The sequence below is a fragment of the Caenorhabditis elegans genome, chromosome V, assembly GCF_000002985.6.
Source record: "Caenorhabditis elegans chromosome V".
Taxonomy (NCBI): domain Eukaryota; kingdom Metazoa; phylum Nematoda; class Chromadorea; order Rhabditida; family Rhabditidae; genus Caenorhabditis; species Caenorhabditis elegans.
In genome coordinates, this window is record NC_003283.11 from 20,479,513 (window position 1) to 20,499,148 (window position 19,636).

General features: G+C 35.6%; 6 protein-coding genes and 3 non-coding genes across 10 annotated transcripts; 5 read left to right on the forward strand and 4 right to left on the reverse strand.

The window, feature by feature from the left end:
- The first annotated feature begins 176 nt into the window (after nt 1-176).
- Nucleotides 177-1,322, forward strand: rpl-8 (Large ribosomal subunit protein uL2). Its single transcript, NM_075539.9, has 3 exons — nt 177-462; nt 689-799; nt 856-1,322. Exons 1-3 carry the CDS (start codon nt 183-185, stop codon nt 1,245-1,247), a joined length of 783 nt encoding a protein of 260 aa, NP_507940.1. The 5' UTR covers nt 177-182; the 3' UTR covers nt 1,248-1,322.
- B0250.19 lies at nt 497-621 on the forward strand. The gene has a single exon (NR_102133.1). It is a non-coding gene; the product is annotated as a small nucleolar RNA B0250.19 (small nucleolar RNA).
- Nucleotides 1,291-5,873, reverse strand: dhcr-7 (7-dehydrocholesterol reductase). The gene is made up of 7 exons (NM_075540.6): nt 5,747-5,873; nt 5,420-5,530; nt 4,494-4,653; nt 3,780-3,980; nt 2,344-2,505; nt 1,682-2,065; nt 1,291-1,626 (listed from the first exon to the last, which is right to left on the reverse strand). Exons 1-7 carry the CDS (start codon nt 5,858-5,860, stop codon nt 1,385-1,387), a joined length of 1,374 nt encoding a protein of 457 aa, NP_507941.2. The 5' UTR covers nt 5,861-5,873; the 3' UTR covers nt 1,291-1,384.
- On the forward strand, nt 3,992-4,100 carry B0250.16. Its single transcript, NR_070287.1, has one exon. It is a non-coding gene; the product is annotated as an Unclassified non-coding RNA B0250.16 (non-coding RNA).
- On the forward strand, nt 4,145-4,375 carry B0250.17. The gene has a single exon (NR_070288.1). It is a non-coding gene; the product is annotated as an Unclassified non-coding RNA B0250.17 (non-coding RNA).
- A 2,259-nt stretch (nt 5,874-8,132) lies between the features above and the next one.
- Nucleotides 8,133-9,690, reverse strand: srbc-78 (Serpentine Receptor, class BC (Class B-like); the record flags this gene model as incomplete). Its single annotated transcript, NM_001026173.4, has 2 exons — nt 8,133-8,420; nt 9,058-9,690. 2 exons carry the CDS (start codon nt 9,688-9,690, stop codon nt 8,202-8,204), a joined length of 852 nt encoding a protein of 283 aa, NP_001021344.1. The 3' UTR covers nt 8,133-8,201.
- A 1,568-nt stretch (nt 9,691-11,258) lies between these two features.
- On the reverse strand, nt 11,259-12,973 carry srbc-79 (Serpentine Receptor, class BC (Class B-like); the record flags this gene model as incomplete). The annotated part of the gene is made up of 2 exons (NM_075541.1): nt 11,259-11,477; nt 12,341-12,973. 2 exons carry the CDS (start codon nt 12,971-12,973, stop codon nt 11,259-11,261), a joined length of 852 nt encoding a protein of 283 aa, NP_507942.1.
- A 1,438-nt stretch (nt 12,974-14,411) lies between these two features.
- On the forward strand, nt 14,412-17,833 carry B0250.5 (putative 3-hydroxyisobutyrate dehydrogenase, mitochondrial). Its single transcript, NM_001383509.2, has 6 exons — nt 14,412-14,541; nt 14,594-14,718; nt 14,825-14,955; nt 15,629-15,833; nt 16,799-16,916; nt 17,462-17,833. Exons 1-6 carry the CDS (start codon nt 14,419-14,421, stop codon nt 17,657-17,659), a joined length of 900 nt encoding a protein of 299 aa, NP_001370011.1. The 5' UTR covers nt 14,412-14,418; the 3' UTR covers nt 17,660-17,833.
- Nucleotides 17,834-18,411: 578 nt separating this feature from the next.
- Nucleotides 18,412-19,545, reverse strand: dct-16 (DAF-16/FOXO Controlled, germline Tumor affecting; the record flags this gene model as incomplete). Of its 2 annotated transcripts, NM_001380883.2 has the most annotated exons (2): nt 18,412-18,730; nt 19,484-19,545. In NM_001380883.2, the coding sequence occupies 2 exons, from the start codon at nt 19,494-19,496 to the stop codon at nt 18,471-18,473; spliced, it is 273 nt and encodes a 90-aa protein (NP_001366654.1). The 2 variants fall into 2 exon arrangements, with proteins under 2 accessions (NP_001366654.1, NP_001256924.1); NM_001269995.3 differs by lacking the exon at nt 19,484-19,545 and having other exon boundaries at nt 18,471-18,710.
- Nucleotides 19,546-19,636: the final 91 nt, after the last annotated feature.

A 19,636-nucleotide genomic window follows, 5' to 3' on the forward strand; every position in this document is an offset into this window, starting at 1 on the left:
CTCGATTTTTTCGGCTTTTTATCTGAAAAATATTATTTTCCGTCTAAATACGAATTTTTAATTCTCAGTTCCGATAGTTTGTCATCTCTTTCGCTGTTTTACTTTTATTTTCGTCTATTTTTGTAGTGTTTACCTCTTTTCCGCAGATTTCAGTCATAATTATTGAATTTTTTCAGGGTAACATGGGACGTCGTATCCGCATCCAGCGTAAAGGAGCTGGTGGAATCTTCAAGAGCCACAACAAGCACCGCAAAGGAGCGTCCAAGCTCCGTCCTCTTGACTATGCCGAGAGACATGGCTACATCAAGGGACTCGTGAAGGACATCATCCACGACCCAGGAAGAGGAGCTCCACTTGCCATCATCGCTTTCCGCGACCCATACAAGTACAAGACCGTGAAGACTACCGTCGTCGCCGCCGAAGGAATGCACACTGGACAATTCATCCATTGTGGAGCTAAGGGTTAGTTTTTCCTTCAGTTTGAAGCATCCGGCTTGTCCTTTTTAATCTGGCCTGAATTATTTTGATTCTACGCCCTTCAGGAAGGACCATAGGAAATTTTGCCTCTTACCCCCGGTGTGATAGTTTGTCAGAATCGGTCATTGTGTGCACGAACACTTTACTTTCGAAATTTTAGAACTAAACATTTCATTTTTAGTTACTAAATTCTAATTATTATTTTTTTCAGCTCAAATCCAAATCGGAAACATCGTGCCAGTCGGAACCCTCCCAGAAGGAACCACCATCTGCAACGTCGAGAACAAGTCCGGAGACCGTGGAGTCATCGCCCGTGCCTCTGGTAAGTTTTGCACAAATACCAATATAATCTTCATTAATCAATTAATTAATTTTCAGGTAACTACGCCACCGTCATCGCCCACAACCCAGACACCAAGAAGACACGTATTCGCCTCCCATCCGGAGCCAAGAAGGTCGTTCAATCGGTCAACCGCGCCATGATTGGACTCGTCGCTGGAGGAGGACGTACCGACAAGCCACTTCTCAAGGCTGGACGCTCATACCACAAGTACAAGGCAAAGAGAAACAGCTGGCCACGTGTCAGAGGAGTTGCCATGAATCCAGTCGAACATCCCCACGGAGGAGGTAACCATCAACATATTGGACATCCATCCACCGTCAGAAGAGACGCCAGTGCCGGAAAGAAGGTTGGACTTATCGCCGCCCGCCGTACCGGAAGAATTCGCGGAGGAAAGCCAGTCAAGTTCACCAAGGAGGAGAACGTCTAAATGTATTGTTATTTGTTATTCAACAAAATACATTTTTGTTATTAAAAAACCGCTTGTCTTTCTTTCATCAAAAAATTGAGAGCTCGATAATTTTGGAACCAAAAAAATTTAGGAAAAAAACATTAGGGAGTAAAGGCTCAGAACACGCCAGGAAGAAACCGGTATTTAACTTTCGAACAATACTGCGCCCAGTACTGCCCGTACTTGATCAGGCATCGATTCTCATCGGTGAATGCTCGTGCAACAAGGAACAGGATAACGAATAAGGATGGGATGTGAGCAATGGTGGATGGGAAGCCTTGAAATGCAGAGAAAGCGGCGAATGTGATGGCTTCGGAGGCATAATTTGGATGCCTGCATACTCCCCAATGACCACTGCCTGGAATTTTAGTGGTTTTTTTGAAGACAAATCAAGCTTTCAGCGAAAAGCTTACCTAGTAAAAGATTAGTATTAGCATCTCCGGAGTCAGTTCGATACTTTGCACTAATAAAAAAAGCATCAACTCCGCCAACTTTCAGCGTTCCTTTAGATTTCCGGAATTCATATTTCTGCCGATCGCATTTCGCAGTGAAAACCATCGAGCCAATCGCCACAGCACAGAATAAGCAGTTGGAGATCACACCGACGGATCGATTAGTCGCCACGAGAATCGTCACTGGTGATGTATAGATAATGGGTCCCAGCACGAAATCCGCCCAAATTCGATAGAAGCCGAAATCGCATCGCTTCGAGTCCAACGAGTTGAGAAAGAGGTCTTCGTTCCAGTGAAATTGGAAAATGTAGAGTAGTTGGACGCTTGATAAGCAGACGAGAGACGCTGGAATTTGAATTTTTGTAGAATTTGTTATTTCGAAGGAGAAAAACTTGAAAATTGCAAATTTCTGGCAAAATCTTTTTTTTTTTGCGTTAATTTTTCGAGAATTTCAAAAAAAATAATTTTAGAATTCAAAATTTTAGCTAACATTTTTAAATATTTGAAAAAAAATCTTGAAAAAAGTTTTTTTTGAAAATTAAAAAAAAAATTACAAATTTGTAAAATTTCAGACATTCCCAATGTTCAGCCAAAATTCCATTAAAAACACAAAAAAAACTCACTAGAAATCTGTCCATAGGTGATTTTATGGAAATACATTGCAGAAATCACAAAAAGCGGCCAAATTACAAACGTAAATCTCGTTCGGATGAAGCTTTTCAAATCGATATCCAATATTTTCGGATGATTTTCGATTCCGAACCAGAATTCCGATATTGTTGTCACTGAAAAAAATACAAATTTTTCTTTTTGAAATCTGAAAAAAAAACAAATCGGCAAATTGCCGGAATTGAAAATTTCCTGCAAATCGGCAAATTGCAGGATTTGAAAATTCCGGCAATTCGGCAATATGCCGGAATTAAAATTTCCTGCAAATCAGCAATTTGCCGGAATTTATAATTTCAGGCAAATCGGCAAATTGCAGGATTTGAAAATTCTGGCAAATTGGCAAATTGCCTGAAATTATAAATTCCGGCAAATTGGCAAATTGCCGGAATTGAAAATTTTCGGCAAATCGGCAAAGTGCCGGAATTGAAAATTTCCACCAAATCGACTAATTGCCGGAAATAAAAATGTTCGGCAAATCGGCAAATCGCCGGAATTAAAGTTTCCTGCAAATCGGAAATTGCCGGAATTTAGAGTTTCTGGCGAATTGGCATATTGCAGGATTTGAAAATTGCCGGAATTGAAAATTTCCGGCAAATTGGCAAATTGCTGGAATTTATAATTTCCGGCAAATCGGCAAATTGCCGGAATTTATAATTTCCACCAAATCGACTAATTGCCGAAAATAAAAATGTTCGGCAAATCGGCAAATCGCCGGAATTAAAGTTTCCTGCAAATCGGAAATTGCCGGAATTTAGAGTTTCTGGCGAATTGGCATATTGCAGGATTTGAAAATTGCCGGAATTGAAAATTTCCGGCAAATTGGCAAATTGCTGGAATTTATAATTTCCGGCAAATCGGCAAATTGCCGGAATTTATAATTTCCACCAAATCGACTAATTGCCGAAAATAAAAATGTTCGGCAAATCGGCAAATCGCCGGAATTAAAGTTTCCTGCAAATCGAAAATTGCCGGAATTTAGAGTTTCTGGCGAATTGGCATATTGCAGGATTTGAAAATTGCCGGAATTGAAAATTTCCGGCAAATTGGCAAATTGCTGGAATTTATAATTTCCGGCAAATCGGCAAATTGCCGGAAATAAAAATCTTCGGCAAATTGGCAGCCGGAATTGAAAATTTTCGGTGATGTGATTCGGCAAAACCGGCAAATCGGCAATTTTTTTAAACTGGCTTCAACATTTTTATTTAAAAGAAAATAGGAAAATAAGTCAGTGAAAAATTGAAATTATGGAAAAATTGTTTTTTTTTGCAACTTTTTTCTTGTAAATTTGAAGAAAAACCTGATTTTCAGATCCATGGCAAGTTAGATTGAAAAAAATTCAAAAAAAAAAAAAATTTTTTCAAAAAAAAAAAATCCAAAAAACCAAACTCACCACTATTACCAGTACCAAAATGATACGTGGCAATTAGAGCCGCCCAAATGAGCACTGCAAAAATGGCGAAAATCAATATAATCGAGTTGAAGTGCAGATACACCAAATCGCCCCGATAAACGCCCGCCGAGGCGCCCAACACGTAGAGAAGACATGTCAGAATGCACGAGAAGAAGCTGTTGACTTCGCGCATTTGATCTCCTAAAATGACGCGAAATTTGGGTACTTGCACCGAAAATGCGTCAGCAAAGTGCTTGCTGGCGCGTTTTTCGTGCAGGTTGGTCGATTTTTTTCTTTTTAAGCTTAAAATGTGTTTAAATCATAATAGCACTTTAGAATCGCTAAAAAACTCCTAAAAACCTATCTGCACTGGAAATGCGCCAGCAAGCCCATTGTTGACGCGTTTCTCGCGCAGGTTGGTCGATTTTTCGCTTTTTGAGTTTAACGTGCGCTTGCATTATAGTAGAATACTTCTGAATTGCTAAAAACTCCTAAAAACCTATCTGCACCGGAAATGCGTCAGCAAACCCCACTGCTGGCGTGTTTCTCGTGCAGGTTAGTCGATTTTTTGCTTTATAAGATTAAAAGGTGGTTAAATTATAATATAACACTTTGGAATTGCTAAAAACTCCTAAAAACCTATCTGCACCAGAAATGTGCCAGCAACCCAATTGCTGACGCGTTTCTCGTGCAACTAGGTAACCCACGCCTCACCTGCAGAGCTCATCACGAGCGCTTGATCGTGTGGTAGAACCCAATAGAAAATGAGCTGAATCGCACAGTGCACGGCGCTGAACTTCCAGGCTACCGTATCCCAGACGGGCGGCACGCATTGCAAAACAAGCGGGAATCGCAAGAATAGTGCGGTGATTGTCTGAAAATTGGTAAATTGATTAAAATTGGGAACTTACAGCTTTTTCAAATCGTAAGTCGAATTTTCAACCTAGTTTCACGGAAAACGCGCCAGCAATGGGGTTGCTGGCGCATTTTCCGTGCAGATAGGTTTTTTTTGGAGTTTTAGCAACTCTAGAGTGTTATATTATAAAGTAAACACATTTTGAGCTCAAAAAGCAAAAAAATCCACCAACTTGCACGAGAAACACGCCAGCAAACAACTTGCTGGCGCACTTTCGGTGCGGCGCTAGAATCAGGCAGATACGTGTATTTTCAACACTTTAACAGCATTTTCTCAAATAAACAGTGTAAATTTTCAGAAAAAAAATCAATTTCTGATCTGGCAGCACAGGTAAAGCGCCAGCGATGTCTTTGCTGGCGCATTTTTGGTGCGGTACGAAATTCGCGTGAAAAAAAATATTTTTGGCATTTTAAGAACATTTCTGCTGACTTGACAATATAAACTTATAAACTTAAACTTAAACTAAAAATAAACTTGCAGAAAATACCCTTTTTCAAGCTATTTGCCCGAAAAACGCGCCAGCAGTGATCTTTGCTGGCGCACTTTCGGTGCGGTAGGAGATTCGGGTGAAAACTTGTATTTTTGACATTTTAAGAGAATTTCTTCTAACTTGCCAATATAAATTTGCACAAAATCCACTTTTTCAAACGATTTGCCCGGAAAACGCGCCAGCAAGACCATTGCTGACGCATTTTTCGTGTCACAAAAAAGGAAATTGACTTACAGGTACAAAAAGTCCAGTATGAATTGAAATTGAGTAAAACAAGAAGAATGTGGCAGGCGGCACAATGATGAGCAGTGCGAGTACCATTTGAGCCGACACTTTTTGCTGCTTCTGGAAAAAAAAACCGATTTTTTGGATAATTATTGATTTTTATCAATTTCAGATCCGAATTTTTCACGGAAATTCAGATTTTTTCATTAAAGCCGTCCGTTCTGGCCTAGTTTCCACTGGTGGCCTAGTTTCCCATCAATTTGAAAAAATTCGGCCACCAACCCAACAAAGACTTTTCTAAATCAATTTTTCATGCTGAACTCGATTTTTCTATACCTGAAGTGTTTCCTGCAACGCCTGAATGTCTTTCTGCGAGATTGAGCTCCGCCGAGTCAAGCTGCTCGTCGAGCCGCCCAACGACGATCGACGTATTCGATTCAGTTCTTTCATGGTTTTTTTTTAGCTGAAAATTGAAAAAATTTATGTGAAAAGTAGGAAAAGGACAGGAAGTTGAATATTTTTTTGAGAAAAAAATCCAAAAAAAATTCCAAAAAAAAAAAAATTTTTTTCAGAAAAAAAAGTTGAATAGAGTGGCTCGGTCATTATTTCCCACGAGAAAGCAGAAAGAAGCTTTTTTTTCTTTTTTTTTTCTCCTTCAATCCATTGGTTAGTAGTGGCCAGTCACACACACATCAAATGGGATAGACGAAAGATGAAAAGGAGGAGAAGGATGAGTAAATAAACAATTTATGGCGGGGAAAAAGGTGTGGAATCAGGGAGAAATAGTTAACCAACTGGAAAATAAACTGAAAATTCGGATTCAGCGGAAAAAACTGGGCTGTAACATTGAAAAGCGTATGAAAATTGATGATTTTGAAAGTTGGTGGCCGAACTTTTTAAGAGCGGGGACGAGGATTTCAAATTTTAGGCCACAATTGCATTTTATATCAAAAAATTTAATTTCACAATAATAACGTACTTTGGAAGCTTAAAAAAAGGCTAGAACTACTTAAATTTTCCTAGCGCAAGAAATGCGCCAGTAATAACTTCACTGGCGCATTTCTCGTGCAGATATGCAAAATTAGAAATTACGTCAATTTCAAATAGCTGAAAAACATGTAAAAATTATATTGAAAGCCCGTGGAGCAGAATCTGGGACAATTCCCGAACTGCACCGAAAGTGCGTCAAGGATAGGGTTGCTGGCGCTTTTTTCGTGCAGTTAGGGGTAATTTTGATCAGAAAACTAAATTTTTAAAGGGTTTTAATAGTTGAAATGTTTAAGAAAATAAAAAAGGCTTTGAAAACAACTATGAATTCAGAAAATGATATCAAATGTTTTCACAAAATGTTTTAGAAATATTTTTTTTTCATTAAAAAAAAATTTAAAAACACCTAAATTCAGTCTCAGATATTGTTTTGCACATTTTCCTTTTTATTTTCTCCCTATTTCCAAAAAAAATCCTGAAGAACGGGCATTTCCAAAGCTGCACCGAAAGTGCGTCAAGGGTAAGGTTGCTGGCGCTTTTTTCGTGCAATTAGAGGTAATTGGGATGAAAAATGTATTTTGAGATAATTATCATAATGAAAGTCTATTAAAATAAGAATAGAAAGGCTTAAAATGAATTTATTAGGTAGAAAAATCCTAACAAACTTTTTCACAAAAATTTTTTTCCGAAAATTTTCCAAGCAAAAAAAAAATTAAAAACACACTCAACTCATCTTCAGACATACTTTTGCATCTTTCCCCTCAATTTATCCTTTCGCCGAGAGAAAAATTCCCGAAGAAACGCAGAGAAACAGAGAGCTTCTCCTCCTTCCCGGAGCACAAAACATGTGTGTGTGAGTAGTAACCGGTGCTGGGAAAAATGAGAAGAATCTTTTCGCATTTGTGTCCGCAGACTACTTTTCATGAGAATCTCATGAGAGCATGATGATAACGGGAAGCGTCGTCTCACATTACTACTAATTATTACAACGGAGGAGGGAGGACCCACTGACTTTTGTACCTAGGAGTTGGGCTTTTGAAATAGGAAATTTGGGTTTCAGATATTTTTTTTACTTTGCATACTGTAATGGTTATTCGAAATTTTTTAAACGATTTTTTTCGGCAAATCGACAAATCGACAAATTGGCCGAATTGAAATTTTCGGCAAATCGACCATTGCCGAAATTGTTTTTTTTACTTTGCATACTGTAATGGTTATTCGAAATTTTTTAAACGATTTTTTTCGGCAAATCGACAAATCGACAAATTGGCCGAATTGAAATTTTCGGCAAATCGACCATTGCCGAAATTGTTTTTTTTACTTTGCATACTGTAATGGTTATTTATTAGGTTTACCAATTTTGAGACCAAAAAATGTCAAAAAAAATTTTTTTCACCCAGAAAATTGTTTGCTCACACTTTCTGAAAACAAGTGTCATCTTACACAATTAACTAAAAACTAGTTTTTTATGAATTTTCAGATGCATGACAAATTCGGCAAATCGGGAAATTGCCGGTTTGCCGATTCGCTGGAAAAAATCGTTAAAAAAAACTTTCTTGGCTGAAAAAAATTTCGGTTCAATTTTAAAAATTGCGGTTCAATTTTAAAATTTTCGGTTCAATCTTCCTATAAATTTTCTGGCTTCTGGATTCTAAGCCTGAGCCTAGGCTTGAGCCTAAGCCTCAGCCTAAGCCTCAGCCTGAACCTTATAGTCAGCTTCTGAGTACTTCTTATAAATTAACCTGTATATATTTTTAGAGTCAAATACAAAAATATCAAAGAAGTTAAGTGGTAAAATAAACAGTTATGAAACTGGTGTAGTCCCATTAGCAGCAATAATTTTGAAATTAAACAAAAGTCGATAGGTTATCACTCCTTCAATCATATATCCAAATGTCTTGATGAGAACAATAAATAATCCCAATATTTCCAAATTGACACTAGTAATATGGCTAGAAATGTACAAAGGAATGATATTGAAGAATAGCATTATGAAAAAGTCGAGTAGGGCTATACGGGTGGCCTGAAACAGTTTTATAGAGATAAAAAACTATAGAAAATAGATCATAGTGTCCAAATATAACTGTGAACAAACGTATTTAAAACAAATTTCAGGTTTTTAAAATGTTGTTTTCAATTTTGAAAAAATTACATTAAATTTTTCTAATATTTTTAAATTTCAGTTTTTTTTTTGCAAATTGATTGGGTTTTCTCGTATTTTCTCTTAAAAAATCGCTGAAAATTTGAAAATTTTCGAAAAAATTTAAGAGAAATTGGAAAATTGAAAAAAATTTTGAACGAATAGACAAATTCTGAAATTTCGAGAAAAATTTGAAAAGGTTTTGAAGCAATGCTGTTAATTTTAAAGAACTTTTGAAATGCAGAAAAATTCTAAAATTCTCTGAACATTTTGAACAATTTAAAATAGAAAAATCAAAAAATTCTGAAAACTCGCGAAAATTTTGAAAAAATTTTGAATGAGATTCTGTTAATTTTATTGCCTGTAATGAACTTATAATGAGTTTTGGAGAAAAAACTTTTTGGATTCTAATTTTTTTAATAATCTGGCAGTATTTGTTTTCCACGAAAAAGTTCGTACAAGCCCTAAACCCCCTATTTGGAGTCATATTGCATCTGGGCGCATTGTACGCAAAACTCACTCTCGAAATATCCTTATTCGTTTCCGTTCCCGAGAAATACTTCCAGAAATAAAGTCGAAAAACCAGAGCGACTGAGAATGCTCCATTCAAAAAGCAAACGATCTGTTGATTTGAGAACCAGTAGCGGTAGTAACAACTGTTCACAGCACAAAAAAAATTAAGACAATCGACTGGTGTTTCAAGAACATTTCCACAAAATCCAAAAATCATGTACTGGTTGAAAAGTTCACTGGTTAGGATAATGAGTAAAAATACAAAATTCGGAAGTTTTTGTCGATAAATGTGGAAGAAAATTGGAAAATATATGGCAATAACTCTTTCGAGGGCTATTAAAAGTGTTAGAACTGATCTCATATTACCAATTGAAGCGGCTGGAATTACAAGTGAAAAGTGTACGTTTTTAATAATAAAATCAGTGGAAATCTGCGTAAGCAAGAAATATATTTTGAGAATCAATATAACAACTGTATAAACCAAGTCCACACCAAATCTGCAGTAAGTCAGCATCATATGTAAGTTTACAGGAATTTTTTTGCGCCAAAATATTGAGATCAAAAGAAGAAAGTTAAGGTAGCAGATGAACACGGAAAATAAAATCAATATAAGAGTAGTGAAAACGGCGATGAAGAACATTCCTTGTTGGAGAAACTAACGAAGTAAGAGAAAAGAGTCAGAATATATGAGTATTTGCATACAACTCGTCTGGTATGGTTGGGCGGAAGTTTCTCACGGACCGGAACTGCGTACTTCTGATTACCTGTCAAATAAAGCAAATTTAATGCAACGTGTTGTAAATTCATGAAAAATGGGTATTTGCATATGCATAAAGTCACTAGTTATTGCTATGTATCTTTAGATTTTAAACAAGGGGAGTAGAGTTTATGGGTAGTTCGGCTGATATTCATAATGAGACTTGACAAAAAATTTCCAAAACTTTTTATTGTGTTGGTCATATTGGTCGCATCCGCTGTATTATAATTTTTATAAAATTATCACCCATGCTTATTTTGGTAATTTATCTCGCGTAAATTCGTTGATTGTTTTTCGTTGACCCATGTTTTTATCAAATTTTTTGATATTCAAAAAAAAAACGATTTTTTAGAGAATTTTCCTTTTAGGTACAAGAAATTGTCGAATTCATCACTCAGCCAGCTACGGTTTGTTTTCTTTTTTTTAAGCCAAATGCACGAATTTCCGGTCCGTGAGACATTTCCAACTAGATCAAACGAGTTCAACAAAACGTAATTTATTTTCTGACTTTTTACTTCTTCCTTCATCAGTTAGGAGGTCTGAAACTAGTGAAGTGAGAAAAAAGTAAGTCAGAAAATTATTAGGTTTTTGTTGAACTCGTCTGGTCTAGTTGGAAATGTCTCACAGACCGGAAATTTGTACATTTGGCTGAAATAATGAAAACAATCCGCAGCTGGCTGTTTCCACATGATTTACTTGTTGTTTGGTTTGTCCTGGCTCGTACTTTGCACAATTCGTACATTCGATGCTCATACCATAATTTGATGGCACTTGTTATATGTTCTAGTGTGTTTTTTCAATCAATACATGCTTTATGGGTATTGTGTAAACTTTTTTTGGTTTTGTGAATATATATTTGGCGGAAAAAGCAAAATTTTCAAGAAAAATTTTTGCCCCAAATTCAAGATGATCGAAAACAATTTAGGTTGGAAATTTAAATTTCACAACTAACTTTTATTCAAAAAATTCAAGTTTCTTGACAACAATTTTGTCTGTTCTCGTTCGAAATTTTGAGATAACTTAATGATTGATTCATAGAGTTGTCACTGTACATATTTCAATAGTTTTTGTTTCTCTGCAATCAGTATACATTCGTTTTGTATGCCGTATTTCTTCAATTAGTATGGTTGCAATAATATAGTCTTCCAGCTTTTCCGCTTGCTATTAGAGAGTGCAATACTAATTTTCAGAAAATTTTTCTGTGTCGGGGCTCAATAGTTTTTAACTGAAAGAATTCCAATTTTATTTGGAAATATAGAAAATCTGATTATAATTGCAAAAAAAAAGTTCAACAACTTCAATCTCATAAAAACAATTTGTCAACAATCGTTGCAAAATAGGCAAACAATTTTGTTAAAATCATAAAATTACTGAGGCGCTTTTCTATACTAATAGAAGAAAATACAGCAATTCCAAGTAGAGCTACAAAGTTCAACAAAAAGAGTAAAAGGTTACGAGACTACTGTAGCCTCATTGACAGAGTCAATTTTCAAATTAAATAAAAATCGATAGGTTATCAATCCTTCAACCAAAAATCCAAATGTCTTGATAAGAACAATAAACAATCCCAATATCTCCAAATTAACACCAGTAATATGACTAGAGATGTACAAAGGAATGATATTGAAGAATAGCATTATGAAAAAGTCGAGAAGAGCTATGCGGGTGGCCTGAAACAGTTTTATAATTGTAAAAAATAATAATGGTAATGTACGAATATATCTAGCTGTAAAAATGACGAAAAAGTTTTTAATGAACCACTAAAATTTCAAAAAAATTGTCAAAAAAAAATTCAAAAATTTGAAAACTTCAAAAAATTTGAAAAAAATTAAACAATTTTGATAGCTTATAACAATTCGGAGAAAAAACCATAAAACTTTCAGAAATTCAAAAAAAATCGAGATTTTTAAATTCCGAAAATTTGATATTTTGATGTAGTTGCCGCTCGCCAAATCGGAAAGTTGCCAATTTCCCGGAAATTTTCAATTCCGGCAATTTGTCGATTTGCCGGAAATTTTCAATTCCGGCAAATTGCCGATTTGCCGGAAATTTCAATTCCGGCAATTTGCCGATTTGCCGGAAATTTCGCTTTCGGCAATTTGCCGGTTTGCTGATCTGCCGGTAATTTTCAATTCCGGCAAATTTCCGATTCGCCGGTTTTCCGAAAATTTTCAATTCCGGCAAAGTGCCATTTTACCGAATTGCGGATATTTTCAATTCCGGCAATTTGTCGATTTGCCGGTAATTTTCAATTTCGGCAAATTACCAACTTGTAGTAACTTTAAATTCCGGCAATTTGCCGATTTTCAGGAAATTTCCAGTTCCAGCAATTTGCCGAATTGCCTGTAATTTTCAATTTCGGCAATTTGCTGGTTTTCCGGAAGGAATTTCTCAATTCCGGCAAATTACCAACTTACAGTAATTTTAAATTCCGGCAATTTGCCGATTTGCCGGAAATTTCAATTCCGGCAATTCGCCGATTTGCCAGAAAAAATCGTTTTCCGGCGACCCCTGCACTGTACATAAAACTCACTCTCGAAATATCCTTATTCGTTTCAGTTCCCGAGAAATAACTCCAAAAAGTAAGCCGAAGAAATAAAACGACCGAGAAAGCTCCATTCAAAAAGCAAACTATTTGTTGATGTGAAAACCAGTAGCGGTAGTAACAACTGTTAACAGCACAAAAGTAATTTACACACTCTAGTGGTGTTTCAAGAACATTTCCACAATATCCAAAAAGCATGTACTGATTGAAAAGTTCACTGGATAGGATTATGAGTAAAAATACAAAATTCGGAAGTTTTTGTCGATAAATGTGGAAGAAAATTGGAAAATATATGGCAATAACTCTTTCGAGGGCTATTAAAAATGTTAGTACTGATCTTATATTCCCAATTGATGCAGCTGGAAATACAAGTAAAAAGTATAAGTTTTTGATGATAAAGTCATTAGAAATCCTTGTAAGCATATAATATATTTTGAGAATCAACAGAACTATAGTATAAACCAAGTCCACACCGAATCTGCAGTAAGTCAGCATCATATGCAAATTTACAGGGATTCTTTTGCGCCAGAATATTGAGATCAAAAGAAGAAAGTTGAGGTAGCAGATGGTAATGGCGAATAAAATCGATATGAGAGTAGTTAAAACGGCGATGAGGAGCATTCTTGGAGAAACTAATCAAGTGAAAGAAAATAGTCAGAATATATGGGTATTCTAATTGAACCCGTCTGGTATTGTCAGGCGGAAATTTCTCCGGAAATACGTACTTCTGATCGCTGTCAATGACAACACGCACGTGGTGTCATAGTGTTATTTCTCATTTCAGCTTGATCTACGTAGATCTACAAAAAATGCGGGATAAGCGACGCAGACTTCTCAACTGATTTCGCATGGTTAAGAACGTGCTGAGGTCACCATTTTTCTTGAAAAAAAAATTCCCGCCTTTTTTGTAGATCAACCCGTAATGGGACAGCCTGGCAAAACGTGAACACGAAATTCTGGCCTTTCTCATTACATTTTTCGCGCTCCATTGACAATCGCCTGCCGGAGACATGGGAAAGTCGTGTACTCCACTCGGACAAATATATTTAGTTTTGCAATTAAAACCGAGACGCAACGCGCCGTAAATCTACCCCAGCCGTGGTTGAGTCAAAATGGCCTAGTTCGGCCAACTCTTACATTTCAAAATACGTGCAAATTGTCGTAAAGTCTGGTGTTTTCAGTTACGGTAGCTCGGTGTCCACGTACGAGGCACCAGATTTCACGAAAAAATGCACAGAAACTCTCGCTTTTGGTTACTGTAGGCTGAGGTTAGCGTTACAAATTTTACGACAATGCACACAAAAACCCTAAAACACAGGATTTAGAGAATATTTTACGCGAAAAATCTGAAAAATTCACCGGAAATACTCTGAAACTTCAGGATAAATATTTTTCAGCTAATCCAAGACGAAAATGGCAATTTTTAAATTGCATTTGGCAATTTTTCAATAGATTTTCTTTTTTTTCCAATTGTAATGCCAATTATTATCAATTAATTCAGTTTGAAACTCTTGAAATCAAAAACCCAAACATCTTAGATCACACAACCACACTGCCACTGGTGCAATCTGCACTCTTCTCTCCTATCTGTCAATTTCGCCGTTTTTTCTTGTGTTTTTTCTTCTTTTATGAAGTTCCACGTGCCTTTTTAAAAATTGAAAAAATTGAAATTTGACCGATACCGCCCGTTTTTCTGCTCGATTTCGAGATTTTTTCTAACTTATTTTCAGATTTCCTTGTATTATGCACTGTTTGTAAAGTTCAATATGTCATTTTACGAGAAATTTTGTGAAAAACTCGATTTTCTAATTTATTTTCTTTGAAATTTAGATTTTCCGCCTGAAAATCGCTTTTTTCATAATTTTCCGCAATTTGTCGTAACGAAGTCCGCAAACACTGTTGTCCACGTGTAGAACTTGTGGACAAACGCACATTTATTTTACTTTAGTTTTTATTCGCTTTTATTAATTTTCATGCGAATTTCTTGATTCTTACTCAGTTTTTTCACTTAAAGATCATTTTTCGCAATATTTTCTCTCTAAAACTCAACTAATTTCAGCAAAATCATGTCTCTCACCGGGTTCATCGGTCTCGGCAACATGGGCGGCCATATGGCCCGGAATTTGATCAAAAACGGGAAGAAACTCATCGTCTACGATGTTAATAAGGCAGTAGTGCAGGAGTTTAAGGTAAGATTAACAATAAATTTGAGAAAACTCGTTTAAAAATCGATTTTTTCAGGCAGAAGGCTGTGAAGTCGCCGCTCACCCTGCTGATATCGCCGCCGCTTCGAAAGAAATCATCACAGTGCTTCCGAGCTCTCCACACGTGAAAGCCGTCTATCAAGGCGAAGCTGGAATTTTTAAGTACGAAAAATCCTGAAAATTTTGGGAAAAAAATAAAAAATAAAATTTTTTCTCAAAAAAAAAAAATTTTTTTAATTTTTAAAATTTTCTAGTTTTTAAATTCCAGAACCATCCAGCCTGGAACACTGTGCATGGATTCCTCCACAATCGATCAAATTGTGTCACTGGAAGTTGCTCAGGCCGCCGCTTTGCTCAAAGCCGAGTATATCGACGCCCCAATCTCCGGTGGAGTCACTGGTACGGGAATTCGGAGACGGAAAATTGCGAAAACCAGTTGAAATTCGAAAAATAATAATGTTTTTAACGTGATTTTCGTGAAAATTCAGTTGAAAACTTGAATTTTAGCCTAAAAACTCAAAAATTTGGCCGAAATTTTTTTTTTTTGAAAAACAAAAATCGAAATCTCAGTAAAAAATTTCAGAAAACTTGAGTTTTAGCTCAAAAAATCACATTTTTCCCTAAAACTGTCGAAATTTTAGCTTAAAATCTCAAACTTTTCACTAAAAACTTCAAATTTTCACTGAAAAATTCAAATTTTCACTAAAAATCTGAAATTTCCACTGAAAATCTCAAATTTTCACTGAAAATCTCAGATTTTCACTAAAAATCTCAAAATTTCACTATAAATCTCAAAATTTCACTAAAAACTTCCAATTTTCACTAAAAACTTCAAATTTTCACAGAAAAATTCAAGTTTTCACTGAAAATCTCAAAATTTCACTGAAAAATTCAAATTTTCACTAAAAATCTAAAATTTTCACAAAAAATCTCAAATTTCCGCTATAAATCTCAAATTTTCACTAAAAAGTTCAAATTTTCACTAAAAATCTCATAATTCCTCTGAAAATCTCAAATTTTCACTAAAAATTCCAAAATTTCACTAAAAAACTCAATTTTCATAATTTTCCAGGCGCCCAGCAAGCTACACTAACATTTATGGTTGGAGCCGGAAACGATGCAACTTTCAAGCGTGCCGAAGCGGTTTTAAGCCTTATGGGCAAAAATATCGTGAATTTGGGAGCCGTCGGCAACGGAACAGCCGCCAAAATCTGCAATAATATGCTTTTGGGAATCCAGATGGTCGCTGTCGCGGAGACTATGAATTTAGGCATCTCGTATGTGGAAAATCTGAAAATTTAGAAAAAATTGAGTAGAAATAGCTGAAAATCTGAAATTTCTCTTGAAAATATGTTTTTTTTTCGAAATTTGATAATTTTGATATTTTTTAAATGGCAAGATACTTTATAAATTTAGTATTGTCCAGAAAACTTCTGAAAATTATAAAAATTCGAAAAACGCCGAAAATACGGAAATGGTGAACGATTTTGGAAAATGCAAAAAAAATTGAAGCAAAAATTGCTGAAAATTCAATTTTTTGCCGAAAGTTCAAACCATTTCAAAAATTGAAAAAAAAAACGTTTCCAGGCAATTTTTCAAGTTTTCTGATTAAAATTAATATTTTTCATTACTTTTTTTTCCGGCAAATGGGCAAATCGCCAAATTGCCGGAATTGAAAATTTCCGGCAAATCGGCAAATTGCCAGAATTAACAATTTCCGGCAAATCGGCACATTGCCGGAATTGAATTTTCCGGCAAATCGCCAAATTGCCGGAATTGAATATTTCCGGCATATCGGAAAATTGCCGGAATTGAAAATTTCCGGCAAATCGGCTAATTGTCGGAATTGAATTTTCCGGCAAATCGGCAAATCGCCAAATTGCCGGAATTGAATTTTCCGGTAAATCGGCAAACCGGCAAATTGCCGAATTTGCAAAATTTTCGGCAAATTTTAGTTTTGATCAGTTTATTTTTTGAAAATTTCAGAAAAAAATTCCCTCTAAAAATTTCCGGCAAACCCGCAAATGGCCGGAATTGAAAATTTCCGGCAAACCGGCAATTTGCCAATTTGCCCAATTTGTTGACGAAACAATGCCGCCCACCAAAATTCTAAAAAAACAGTTTCGTCAAAAATAATTTTGAAAAACATTTTTTTTCCCACATCAGCAAAGTAAAACGACCAGCGCAAAAAATTGAAATTAAATATATTTTTCTAAAAAATTCAACAAAATTTTTTTTACAGAATGGGTCTCGACGCGAAAGCGCTTGCCGGAATCGTGAATACATCGTCAGGAAGGTGTTGGTCGTCGGACACGTACAATCCAGTACCCGGAGTCATTGAAAACATCCCTTCGTGCAGGGTATGGATGGAAAATTGACTGAAAATCCGTAAAAATGCAAAAAAAAAATCTCAAAATTTGATTCTGTCCTCAAAAAATTCATTTAAAAAATTAAATTTCGCCATTTTTTGAATTTTTAGCTTAAATTTATAACTTTCCAATTTTTTGATGATTTTAATAGGAATTTTGATTTAAAAATAATTCAAAAAAGTTGAAATTTTCAAAAAAAAAATCGAATATCTGGAACATTTTTGCAAATCGGCATCTTGCCGGTTTGTCGAGTTGCCGGAAACGTTCAATTCCTTCAATTTGCCGATTTGCCGGAAATTTTCAATTTCGGCAACTTGCCGGTTTGCCGATTTGCCGGAAATTTTTAATTCCGGCAACTTGCCGTTTCGCCGATTTGCCGGAAATTTTCATTTTCGGCAAATTGCCGGTTTGCCGGTGTGCCGGAAATTTTCAATTCCGGCAATGTGCCAATTCGCCGATTTGCCAGAAATTTCATTCAAAAATTTCAATGAAAGTCTCCTAAATTCCGCCGATCAACCTAAAATTTCCAATTTCAGGGTTATGCTGGCGGCTTCGGAACGACTCTAATGGCAAAAGACCTTTCATTGGCTCAAAATGCTTCAACAAATACTCAAGCACCAACTCCAATGGGCTCACTGGCTCATCAAATCTACCGTATTCTGGCTCGTGATCCACAGTACCAGGCAAAGGATTTCGGTGTCGTCTATCAGTTTTTGAAGAAACAAAACTCATAATTTTCGGTTTTTTCTGAAATTTTTAAAGCATATTTTATGTGATTTGAAGCCCCGTATTTTCAGGATTTTTCCAATTTTTAAGCATATTTTATGTGATTTTTCCGCCTTTTTTCTATGTGCCAAATTGTGTTTTTTATGTAGAAAAAAATAGAAATTTATGAATTTTTTGTTTAAATTCGAAAAACTGTCTGGGAAAAAATCGAATCGAAAAAATTCGAAAAAAAATTTAAAATTTTCAGGGTTTTAATCGAAAAATTAATCTTAAAAAATCAATTTTTGTCACAAAAATTTATCGAAAAAAAAGCTGATTTTATAAGAAAAAATAGAGATTTTTAAAAAATTTACAAGAATATATTTTCCATGAAAAATCACTTGGAAAGACCATTACAAGTTCAAAATTACAAAAAAATTATTTATTACAAGCTCATAATTGAATTAAATTTGCGTGGTTCGATCTACTTCGATCTTCGAAAAATGCGGGAATTGAGATGCAGATTTCTCAATTGACTTCGCATGGATAAAAGCGTGCACTTTTTGGGCAAAAAAATCCCGCATTTTTTGTAGATCAAACCGTAATGGGACAGCCACCATGTATGTACATTACTTTTCAAGTAGGTCAAGTAGGTTCGGGCAGTTTCCGAAATTTTAAAGGAACTTTTTCATTAGAAATACGTGGTGTCATTACTGTTTGATCTACAGAAAATGCGGGAATTTTTTTCCCAAAAGTATGTGACCATTACAAGTTTAAAATTACAAAAATTATTTTATTACAAGCTCATAATAGAATAAAATTTCAAAACAAAAAGAAAATCTATTGCTTCTTGGCGGCCTCGATAAGCTCGGCCTTCTTCTTCTCAATAATGACAGCGTAGATCTTCTGATCGGCTTCCGATTGTCCCTTAATATACTCATTGGTCTCTCCGATCATTTTTGTGATAATTGCCAAAGAAGTGGCAGCATCACGTTCTGGCTCATCGTCCTTCTTCTTGTAAGTGGCGGCGATTTTGAGAATTCCCTCGATGGATTCTGGCGAGAGACCGGCGGCTGTCATCTCCTCCTTGGCTTTTGCGACTGAAATTTTTTTTACATATTAGTAGGGTATTAGGAGACCTACAAAAAATCCGAAAATTTTCAATTTTTGGATTTTTATTAGGTAATTTGCGTGGTTTGATCTACTTAGATCTTCGAAAATGGCGGGAATTGAGATGCAGACTTCTTAACTGATTTTGCATGGTTAAGAACGTGCTGACGTCACATTTGTTTGGGTTAAAAAATCCCGCATTTTTTGTAGATCAAACCGTAATGGGACAGCCTGACACCACGTGTGTGCTGTACTTTTCAAGTTGGTTGTATGTTCGGGTAGTTTCCGATATTTTTAATAAACTTTTTTTATTGGAAGCGTGTGGTGTCAGACTGCCCATTACTGTTTGATCTACAGAAAATGCGGGAATTTTTTTCCAAAAATATGTGACGTGTCAGCATGTTCTTAACCATGTAAAATCAGTTGAGAAGTCTGCGTCTAAATTCCCGCTTTTTTTGTAGATCTCACCAAAATGGGACAGCCTGACATCTAAAAATGTAAAAAATTAAATCATTTTTTGGTGTTGTATCCTATAATATCTGGAATATGAGGTTATTGTACAATTACATGTAAAAAATCAAAACAATAACTTGCTAAAGAATTACATACTTTTTTCTGCCGAAAAATCAACAAAAATTGAAAATTTCAATTTTTCGCCATTTTCGGTCTTATTGTTAAATTTTTTTCAAATTGAACAAAAAACATGAATTCTTGAAAAAATAAGCATACATCCAAAAACTCACGTTTCTCGGCCATTTTTAGTGTTGATTCAGCAGCAGCAGCAGTGAAAATTGATGCCTATGCCGAAATGTGGCACCCCGCTTGGCATTTTATACCGAGAAAAAATGTTTGTGACCGCATGCACTTTGCTCTTCCAGCGCGTGTTTGCATGCTTA

Excerpts from the sequence above, each read along its gene's own strand:
- B0250.5 (NM_001383509.2), top strand. The coding sequence starts at position 14,419 with ATGTCTCTCACCGGGTTCATCGGTCTCGGCAACATGGGCGGCCATATG. Across the intron at positions 14,542-14,593 it reads CAGTAGTGCAGGAGTTTAAG|GCAGAAGGCTGTGAAGTCGC; the intron begins GTAAGATTAACA and ends CGATTTTTTCAG. Across the intron at positions 14,956-15,628 it reads AATCTCCGGTGGAGTCACTG|GCGCCCAGCAAGCTACACTA; the intron begins GTACGGGAATTC and ends ATAATTTTCCAG.
- rpl-8 (NM_075539.9), top strand. The coding sequence starts at position 183 with ATGGGACGTCGTATCCGCATCCAGCGTAAAGGAGCTGGTGGAATCTTC. Across the intron at positions 463-688 it reads CATCCATTGTGGAGCTAAGG|CTCAAATCCAAATCGGAAAC; the intron begins GTTAGTTTTTCC and ends TATTTTTTTCAG. Across the intron at positions 800-855 it reads AGTCATCGCCCGTGCCTCTG|GTAACTACGCCACCGTCATC; the intron begins GTAAGTTTTGCA and ends ATTAATTTTCAG.
- dhcr-7 (NM_075540.6), bottom strand. The coding sequence starts at position 5,860 with ATGAAAGAACTGAATCGAATACGTCGATCGTCGTTGGGCGGCTCGACG. Across the intron at positions 3,981-4,493 it reads GCTCGTGATGAGCTCTGCAG|GAGATCAAATGCGCGAAGTC; the intron begins GTGAGGCGTGGG and ends GCGTCATTTTAG. Across the intron at positions 1,627-1,681 it reads TAATACTAATCTTTTACTAG|GCAGTGGTCATTGGGGAGTA; the intron begins GTAAGCTTTTCG and ends CTAAAATTCCAG.